Genomic DNA, 10888 nt, shown 5'->3' on the forward strand with positions numbered 1-10888 from the left:
GCCATTTTCCCCTGAAATAAATTAGAGTTAATTACCATTTGATCTCTCAATTATTTCTCAACTGTCAATGTAGTCCCCAATTTTCAATTTAAACTAATTTGATTCTTGAATTGTTTACAATTTTGTCAATTAAACCTTTTTAGAGATCAAAATTTCTTAATTGATAAAATTTAAACAATACGATGATTAAATTAATTGAAAACTATAAACTGAGAAATAATTGTAGGACCAAGATGTTAATTTTCATTGAGTGATCAAATTAAATATTCTAGGCTAAATAGTCGACAAATAATTCATAAAAGGACCCCACGAAAACGTGCAGTTCTGGGTATCAGAGAATTGATTTTGCTTCCTTCCAGAACTTGGAAGTTCAAATATTGTCTCTTTTGCCCCCATTCTTCATGTCTGCAATTTCATGTGTCTTCGTGGGACTTCCTGCCGATGATTAATACAACTTCAATCTTCCACTATTACTCTCCTTTCTGGATGAGTATTCTTCACTCTTGTCACATGGGTCTTGACTTTCCTCTTCTTTTATCAGGTATTTTAAGCTTATTTCACTATTTCTTGTGCTAATTTTTCATAAATTCTGGGGAAAAAAAGCCAATTTCTTGATACCCGAACTTTAGTTTCTCCAAAATTATCCGATTCCGGAAGCATAGGTACTATGAATGTTTGATTTCTTGGTTGGGTTTTTAGAAAGTTGTGATTTTTCAAGTGTTTGAAGATGATAGCTTGGTAGGCACCGATGTCATTTGCGTGCTGTCTGCCAATTGTTGAATGTGTGTACTGTTTAGCCTGTGCCCGTTGGGCGTGGAAGAAGTTCCTTTACACTGCTGGCAGGGAAAGTGAGAACTGGGGCCTTGCAACTGCTAGTGAATTTGAGCCTGTGCCTAGGCTTTGTCGCTATATTCTGTCTGTGTATGAGGATGATCTTAGAAACCCTCTTTGGGCTCCTCCTGGAGGGTATGGTGTTGATCTGGATTGGATAGTTCTCAGGAGAAGTTATGAGGATACTCAGGGAAAAGTGGCACCTTATATGATATACCTTGATCATGGCAGCCAGGAAATAGTTGTGGCTATTAGGGGTCTTAATTTGGCTAAGGAGAGTGATTATCTTGTCCTGCTTGATGACAAGCTCGGGCAGGCTGAGTTTGATGGGGGGTTCGTTCATAATGGGCTCTTGAAGTCGGCTCAATGGGTTGAGGAAACGGATTCGAAGGTTTTGGGGGAGCTAATTGAGAGATATCCAAACTACACCTTGACGTTTGCTGGGCATTCTTTAGGGGCAGGCGTGGTGACGTTGTTGGCAATGTTGGCTGTGAAGAACCGGGAGCAATTTGGCAATGTGGAGAGAAGACGGATTAGATGCTTTGCGATTGCTCCTGCAAGGTGTGTATCGCTAAATTTGGCAGTCAGATATGCGGATATCATCAATTCTGTTGTCTTGCAGGTAACGTGTGCAACTTCATATTCTGATCCTATTAGCTTTACTCTTGCTACGATGTTCAGCTCGGTTTGATTGATAAAAACGGAACCTTCAGTTGAAAGAGGATCTAGTCATTTTCCTGGCCAGTATAATAACTTTTCCAAAAGAGGATTTTTTGGCCGAGGACCATATACAACTAGCATATTGATTGGATCTATACTTGTTATTCTACCGTTATTCTCATCCTTAGGGCTATTTAGCTATGCAATATTTGAATCTATAATGACCTGTGTGGCAGTTTACTTGGTATCTGCCCTTTCACCTTAAAGTGAAAAGTTAACAATAACAGGCATTTGAGCATATTTATCTAGCTCAATGGTGTGAAAGAGAATCGGCTTCATAATTTTAGAGACTTAAACTACTCCCTTGGAATAAATTTATAAATTCCAGTCTTAACCAGATGGGGTTGTCTGTAGTAAAGATACTCTTTAGCCTTAACATGTGAATGAAGTTCATTCCCTTTCTATACTTTGCAAGAAATAGCAGATGTTTTCTTTTCTATTTTGTTCCTTAAGTTACGTTTTCTGCTCATGTTTTTCCCACTTTAGCACAGACTAATAATTACTTTATGATAATTAATCAGGATGATTTCTTACCTCGGACTACTGTAGGACAGGAAAATGCCTTCAAGTCACTTTTCTGGTAAAACATTGCAGCCTTGCAGGTCTTGCCTCCTTTTAGTTGTAATTAAATGAACTCTCGTGTCAAATGAAGTTAGTGCTTCTGTTTCTTTGTTGTTGCACTTTAAAATAGAAATTTAAAGCCATTGAAGTTTACTGTGAATATCCCGACTTTGTAGTTTTTGCCCTTGAGGGCCTCCGGTTGGATTTTCTTCTCATATTTGATCATAAGTAGGCACAAAAACTCCTGGAAACTTAATAAGAGAAATGGCTATATGAATAATAGGTCTCTTCATGAGCTTATTTTTCTTGTTTAGTATTATAATTGTTTTAAAGATGCTGACTAGTACGGTTATCATAAAAATACCAGCAACATGCTTAAACGAGTTAATACTCAATTTAGTCATCGACTATAATGGTTTTTCTTGATTTAGTCATAAGCGTCTTTTTGTACTTAATTGGGTCCTTGACTTCAATGGTTTTACCTAATTGAGTCCCTATTAGAATTGCTCAGTAATTTCCCCTCTATTAATACCCAATGTAGTCTTTGTCTATAGTGATCTTACCTAATTTAGTCCTCAACTATAGACCTATAGTAGTTTTTCTCGATTTAGCCCTTGATTCTAATAGTCGAGGACTCAATTAGGTAAAACCATCGAAGTCCTAGACCCAATTAAGCACAAAAAGACGTTTAGAACTAAATCAAGAAAACCCATTATAGTTTATGACTAAATTAGGTATTAACTCTCCTTAAACTTTTAATAGCTGTATGTCCAATTGTATTAGGTTGTTTCCTCACTGAATGATTAATATCCATTAACTTCTGATAGTTTCCCATGTGTGCTCTGCATAATGTGCCTGAAAGACACATGCACTATGGAGGAGAAGAAGCTTAAAGATCCAAGGCGCCTCTATGCACCGGGTCGTCTTTATCACATCATTGCCAGGAAACCCTTCAGGTATGTAGATCCCTTTTATGCGAGAATATTGAAGGGTGTTTAGTAGATACAAGAAGAAATGCATCTCCTATCAAAAACAGAAATTTCTTGCTCGTTTAGGGAGCCAGTTAGTAAATCGGAGGATAAGTTGAAAAGTAATTGAACACTCGAACTTTCTGCCTTTCTGCCTTTCTGGGGCTGAGGGTTTACACAATTTATGTCAATTAGATGGATATAAATCGGTTATTATACACTTATATTTGCTAAAGTACTTGGTATTGATTATTGAAACCGTTTTTATTTTGGAAAAGAGTAAATGATATTGAAATGAGAGAATGGCAAGGGCAAGGTTAGATGTATGCTTCTCTTATGAGAATACACAGTATCAGAGACCTTTTTTTTTTAACTAGAAAATAGTGTAAAGCAAAACGTGTAAAGCAATTCTTTCCTCCTTCCACTTGTTGCAGCTCGACAAAGATATCACCTGTTGTCAGGACGGCTATACCTGTTGATGGACGGTTTGAACACATCGTTCTCTCTTGCAACATGACATCTGATCATGCAATTATTTGCATTCTAACTGAAGCTCAAAGGGCACTTGATGTGAGTCCATCCTTTTCTTTTTCTTTCAAAATCAAAATACTTTATTGGCGGTGTTGGGTGGAGGCCAGTAAAGGGCCAAGTCCAGCATCCTGCCTCCTCTCGAAAATGTGATGGCAGTCTATAAAGAAATAAAGTTGCGCCTTCGCTATCAGCTATAACTTTTGGCATAGTGGTAAACCCTCGATCCTAATAGATGAAGGGTGGACCACCGGACACCTCTTTGCATTTCAATTTATGACTATCGTTTTTTTTTCCTCATACAGACAATGTTGGAGAGAGACCACGCTTTGGACATTCCCACGCAGCAGAGAATGGAGCGGCAGGCATCTCTTGCCAAAGAGCACAGGGAGGAACACAGGGCAGCATTGCAGCGGGCAGTCGCACTGGATGTTCCCCAAGCGTACTTGCCTTCTTCTTATGGTACTTTTCATGAACTCGAGGAAGGAGAGAATTCTGGAAAACTAGAAGAGAAAGCCCTTCTTTCATAACGATAAACTGAACTAGGAGATGTATAGTGTTCATTCATTTATTTATTTCCTCATTTTTGGGTTCGCAGATAATAATAAACTGTAGTGGGTAGCTAGCTAGATAGAGATGGTCAGTGAAATGGACATTATTAAGTTACCTGTATTACAACTGTGTCTCCATACCCAGAGGATCTAGGTAGGTAGTACAAACACTGAAATGGGAAACAGGACAAGGAAAATACAATTTAGAAACAAGTGTTTTTAGGAAATGAATTGTTAATTTTCACATTAAATTCCTTAAACACGTTTCAATTAAACCTTTGAGATGTATTTTCAATTAGAGTGACAAGTGACAACTCTCATGTGAAGTTACATGATCATGATATATTATGAACCACTATTCATTTTTAATATATTGAATGTTTATTTTTAGTATATTAAAAGTTTATTTTTAAGTATACTACTTAAAAAAGGATTTTTAGGTCATTAAAAATAAGGATTTACTGATTTAGTATACTAAAATGAACATTTATTAATGATTCAAATTGTAATGTGGATCATGGTCTACAATATAATTTGCCGAAGCTACATTGGTTAGAGTAAAAGTTTGCACTATTCCTAGTATAATATTTTTTTAAAAAAAATTTAGAAGTACAAATGAGTGTGTTTCAAAAGAAAAAAAAAAGTACAAATGAGTGGTAAATATTGTTGTATCCACAAATACGTATAAATCATAAGATCGGATCGTATGTGGATCCTTCAATCGAGCATTTGTTGGTTTAAGTGGTTGAGCTCAGGAAGGGTGATTGTGAGTCAGAGAGTCCCGAGAGCTGACAATGGTTGTGTGAAAAATTCAAAAAGTTTATTTTCTTGCATTAAGTGTGGTATTTATAGCGGAGGTGTGTTGAGATTCCTGGCCTTCGACAGCCCGGAATTGGTTACTCTAGAACAGCGCCATGATAACCACGTGTGATGTGTGTTGAGATTCCTGGCCTTCGATAATTGCACTTATGTGTTTCTAAAATTGGTTATCATATTATAAATCTAGTCTTTCAAGTTATAAATATAATTAATTTAGTCCTCAAATCGTTTATTTATATCATCTTCAATTTCAAAAATTTGAAAAATTAAATTTATTGTATTATTTTTTAAAACAAAATGAAGCATTTCATTAAATCAAATGTGTACAAGACGATATAGAAGAAATCCAAATAAGCGAACCAGTTTGAGAACGGGCAACTCTAGCTAATGCATAAGCGAACCAGTTTGAGAACGGGCAACTCTAGCAACTTTGTTCTCAATGATCTAGATATAAACTGAATAGACACTACTTCAAAGTGTCGTAATTTTCGACAATCATTAATAACGCAACCTACAAACGAATAATCCACAATTGAGCCCTCCAACATCTTGCAATCCATCTGACAATTAGTGAAGACTTTTACTCTCATGTAACCCATATCCTTAGCACATGATAAGGCATCTTTTGTAGCAATCGCTTCTGCAAGGTGGACATCATTCATACACCGCAACAAACCATTCTTCGCTGCCATATAAACCCCAGCAACATCTTTCACGATAATCCCATAGGTGGCATGATTTGTATCTGCAAACACAGCCACATCAACAAAAAATTGTACGAAATCAGCCGGGATCGTCGATACGTCAATACCAGGAGCCATGTAAACATTTGAGTTAATCGCATCATCCAAGTGCTGCCAGTCATTTACCAAGCGCAATACTTCCATTCGAATAAAAGGTGACTGCCAAATTTTCTGAGTCCAAACAACTGCATTCCTTTCATGCCATATACACCACCACAACGCCGCAAACTTCAACTTAGACACCACCTCAACATGAGCTAAATTTCCAGTGAACCATGCAAGGAAGTCATCATTCAGGTTGGGGAAAGGATCAATAGCAAGCTCATGCCACATAGGAGCAACCTTTGAGCAACTTAGACACCACCTCACCTTTTGCGTCAAAAATCTCCAACCTTGGTTGGCTAGTAAAGCAACATTAAAACTGCTCAGCTTCTTAAATCCCAGCCCACCCTATGCTTTAGGACAGCACATCCTATGCCATGCCATCCATCTAATTCCCCCTCTGCGATTAGCATTCGTCGTCCACCAGAATTTATTCGTTATCCTTTCAATCCCTTCGCAAAAGGTGACCGGGAGAAAATAGATACTCATATAGTATAAGTAAGGCCTGAGCTACACTCTTTAGCAGCACCTCCTTCCCCGCCCTTGATAGAACCTTCTTATTCCATCCGTTCAGTCGATGATTCAGTTTAGCTTCAACAAAAGACAATACCTCCTTCTTATTTCTGCCAACACCCATAGGTAATCCCAGGTACTTCCCAATATCACCTACAATGGACACTGCAAAAAACCCAGCCACAACATTCTTAATATGATCTCCAGTATTGCGGCTAAACACAATGCAAGAATTCATAAAATTAACTGATTGTCCCGACATGCGTTCATAAGTAGCAAGACAACTTGAGCCTCCAGAACCGTAGCCTTAAAGAATAAAAGGTTATTGTAATACCCGGCGAAAGGTAATATTTTTCCCCTCTTTTTAAATAATCAATTGACCATTTTATCCCAACAATAAACATTTTAGACACAATTACGTTTTTCCGGCAAGAATTGACCAGTGATTTGGCCAGAAGGGCCAAATCCGTTAAAAAATCGATAGTCAGGGGACTAAATTGTTGATCTTTAAAGTCACGTACTCAAATTAATAGGACCCTAATAGTCCCAGGACCAACAGTGTAATTAACTTTTTAGATAATATTTAATCTAATCAATGTTACACATGCCAAACATCTTGTGCTTAGATGACATGTATTAACTCTCTCATGTGGGAGGTCATTAGATCAAGTCTTAGTTGAGGCGGCCCTATTGACTCTAAATATAATTTTAAATATATTTAGCTGAAATTCTTGAAATATAAAAAGTAAATTCTACTAGGCCTTGTAAACCCATTCAATTGGTTATAAAAATTTTAAAATTATTTTAAAATGATAATAAATTGTACTTTTATATCTAATTATGTTTTAAAGTAACCTTACTAGTAATTTAAAATTTTTATTTCTTTTAATTTTTTAAGTGGTCCAAATACAAGCTAAGATCTCAAAAAAGTAAGTTTGTAATAAAAACTAAATTCACCTTTTTTATATATAAAAATCACACCAAACAAAATTACCATTTATAAAATAAGTGATAATGTAATTTAATAAACAAATAATACAGAGTAATTAACTAATAAGTATCAAAAAAATACCAAACAAAGTTCAAGCTAAAATTAATTTTTAGGAGTATAACAAAGCAAGCGATGAAGATAATGTTGATAAAGCTAAGGAAGATGACCTAGATCAAGCACCAAAATAAATGTTATTAAAAAAAACTTAGTATTCAAAATTTTAAATATTTATGAAATATTTTTGAAATTTAAAGTTTTATATTATTATGAAATGTTTTGAATATTATGACAATTCCAAATATTTTGACTCATCACTTTCATTCGATTTTATCAAGTGTCTTCATTATATTGATTTATGTTTTACAAAATGTATGTATATAAATAAATGGGATGGTTACATTTCAATTTAGAAACTATTGTATATTTTAAATTTTTAAAAGTATAAAATCATCATCATCCTTTATTATAATTAGGGATGATCACGGTTCGGTTCGAATCAAACCGTGTACGGTATAAAATGAATCGGAACATAAACTGTACGGGCAGTTCCGATTCTAATATGAGAAATTTGAAACCAAAACAGGCAAAACCATTACAATAAAAAAATAAAAAAATAAGAAATAAAGGCACCACTGCCATTCTGCCGACGCAGTTTGGCAAAATGAATTAATGGCCAGTTAGCCAATTTTAAAACATAACAACAACGTACAAAAAAAAATTCTACGGTTAGAATCGGAATAGAAACCTTAATATAAGGTTTCAGTTTTGGTTTGGCCAATTTCGGAACCGGAACCGACAATTCCGAATCGGGACCAAGACCATGGTCAACCCTAATTATAATGACTAATTTTTCACGTTGGAGGAATGGGATAATGTCCAATATTTATTTTTAAATAAGTACTTTAAAATATATAAATGCAAAATTATATGGGAGATGTTTTAAAAAATGATAAAATCAATGGTCATAACTATAAAGAAAATAACTTATAATGATACATTGTTGCCCATGGTAATAACTCAGGTCTCCTTATTAGTTCTATATTTTTCTATCTTGGTTTGTTTAGGAACCAGTCGTGACAATAAGATTAGATAAATGATATGTACTCAAGAGTCAAGACAATAACCAGTTGTTTAGAAACCACTGTGGTCGCCTTCTCTAGTTAGAGAGGTCGCCTTCTCTGTTGGGCAATCATTATATCCTGCACCATGATGCACATAGCAATGTGCACCACGTACGTAAACGACGTCGTTTCGATGTTAGTGGACGCGGACACGAATGACTCCAAGGAATTCATTATCTATAATACACATAATCATTATCTAGAATACACAGAACGTTTGCCTAGAATACACAGAACGTTTGCCTAGAATACACAGAATGTTTGCCCAGAATACACAGAATATTGACACAAAATACACATAACTCATCATCCTAACATTCGAATGCACAAACACATCACAACCTGTGTTAATAACATGAATACACAGAATATTGACACAAAATACATAGAACTCATCCTCCTAAACATTCAAATGCACAAACACATCACAACATGTGTTACTAACATGAATACACAGAACGGTTGCCTAGAATACACAGAATGTTTGCCCAGAATACACAGAATATTGACACAAAATACACATAACTCATCATCCTAACATTCGAATGCACAAACACATCACAACCTGTGTTAATAACATGAATACACAGAATATTGACACAAAATACATAGAACTCATCCTCCTAAACATTCAAATGCACAAACACATCACAACATGTGTTACTAACATGAATACACAGAACGGTTGCCTAGAATACACATAATGATTGCCTGGAATACACAGAATATTAACATAAATACAGAGATCGGCCGAAACGAGAAACGTGATTTTCAAAAAAACAGACGGTTAATTTACAATGTTCAAAACGACGTCGTTTACGTACGTGGTGCACGGTATAATTTGCCTCTGTTGGGGAAGGTGACCTATGCGTTGAATAATTGTCCTTTTTCGATTCGAATTTGAGTATGAAATACCCACCCCAAAGAATGAATAGTCCTTTGTTTTTCGCGTGTATCACCACACGGCTTAACCCTTTTCACCCGTAAAGAATATGATGTAATAATATAGCAGATATATGAGCCAATAATATAGCGCACATTAGAGGCTACTCCCATTTTAATACTAAAGCAGGGTTGTCCAAAGCCCCTTTCTTAAGAGATAGAGCAATCCTCACTCGACAGCTCAAAGTTGACCAATACAAAACCATGTGACCAGTCCTCGTTTACGTACCCCACTGGTTTCGTCGTATCCTTACTACTCCTCGTTCACTGGCTTCTACTTGTCTTTTACTGGCTTATTTGTACCCAACTACATGAAAGAACTCCCCTTGGCCAATGGTTACTCAACAGCAGCTCCGTCCTTGCTTAGGCGATCGAAGTGAGGGCGAACCACTATCTCTTGATCGATATGATCAGACTTTGTCTTTTTTTATATTCTATTTTCTATTTTTAGGCCTTTCGCTCTATGATCAATCTTAGGGCCGGTTGAAAGCAAAGCGCCATTGACCTTATTTTTCGGTTCATCAGTCTCAGTTTTAGAGGATTGCTTTCCTACGTTCTGAGAAGAAATCGATACTACAAAAGCCTGCCCTTAGAGTATGAAATGGAGAGTGGGACCCTCAAGGCCAAGACCTTAGAGTATGAAATGGAGAGTGGGACCCTCAAGGCCAAGAAATTCATATATATAGATTCGAAAGAGAAACTGGTACTTTACCCAGGAAAGAGGGATGTGTTAATAACATGAATACACAGAATATTGACACAAAATACATAGAACTCATCCTCCTAAACATTCAAATGCACAAACACATCACAACATGTGTTACTAACATGAATACACAGAACGGTTGCCTAGAATACACATAATGATTGCCTGGAATACACAGAATATTAACATAAATACAGAGATCGGCCGAAACGAGAAACGTGATTTTCAAAAAAACGGACGGTTAATTTACAATGTTCAAAACGACGTCGTTTACGTACGTGGTGCACGGTATAATTTGCCTCTGTTGGGGAAGGTGACCTATGCGTTGAATAATTGTCCTTTTTCGATTCGAATTTGAGTATGAAATACCCACCCCAAAGAATGAATAGTCCTTTGTTTTTCGCGTGTATCACCACACGGCTTAACCCTTTTCACCCGTAAAGAATATGATGTAATAATATAGCAGATATATGAGCCAATAATATAGCGCACATTAGAGGCTACTCCCATTTTAATACTAAAGCAGGGTTGTCCAAAGCCCCTTTCTTAAGAGATAGAGCAATCCTCACTCGACAGCTCAAAGTTGACCAATACAAAACCATGTGACCAGTCCTCGTTTACGTACCCCACTGGTTTCGTCGTATCCTTACTACTCCTCGTTCACTGGCTTCTACTTGTCTTTTACTGGCTTATTTGTACCCAACTACATGAAAGAACTCCCCTTGGCCAATGGTTACTCAACAGCAGCTCCGTCCTTGCTTAGGCGATCGAAGTGAGGGCGAACCACTATCT

At 36.4% G+C, this 10888-nt stretch overlaps 1 protein-coding gene across 2 annotated transcripts; it reads left to right on the forward strand.

Moving 5' to 3' along the window:
• Positions 1-340: 340 nt before the first annotated feature.
• On the forward strand, positions 341-4528 carry LOC116002474. 2 transcript variants are annotated; one of them, XM_031242621.1, is made up of 6 exons: positions 341-541; positions 700-1453; positions 2073-2131; positions 2940-3068; positions 3515-3650; positions 3914-4528. In XM_031242621.1, exons 2-6 carry the CDS (start codon positions 749-751, stop codon positions 4136-4138), a joined length of 1254 nt encoding a protein of 417 aa, XP_031098481.1. In that variant the 5' UTR covers positions 341-541; positions 700-748; the 3' UTR covers positions 4139-4528. The 2 variants fall into 2 exon arrangements, with proteins under 2 accessions (XP_031098481.1, XP_031098482.1); XM_031242622.1 differs by having other exon boundaries at positions 743-1453.
• Positions 4529-10888: the final 6360 nt, after the last annotated feature.

The sequence above is a fragment of the Ipomoea triloba genome, chromosome 13 (genome assembly GCF_003576645.1).
Source record: "Ipomoea triloba cultivar NCNSP0323 chromosome 13, ASM357664v1".
In the NCBI taxonomy this organism is placed as follows: Eukaryota; Viridiplantae; Streptophyta; class Magnoliopsida; order Solanales; family Convolvulaceae; genus Ipomoea; species Ipomoea triloba.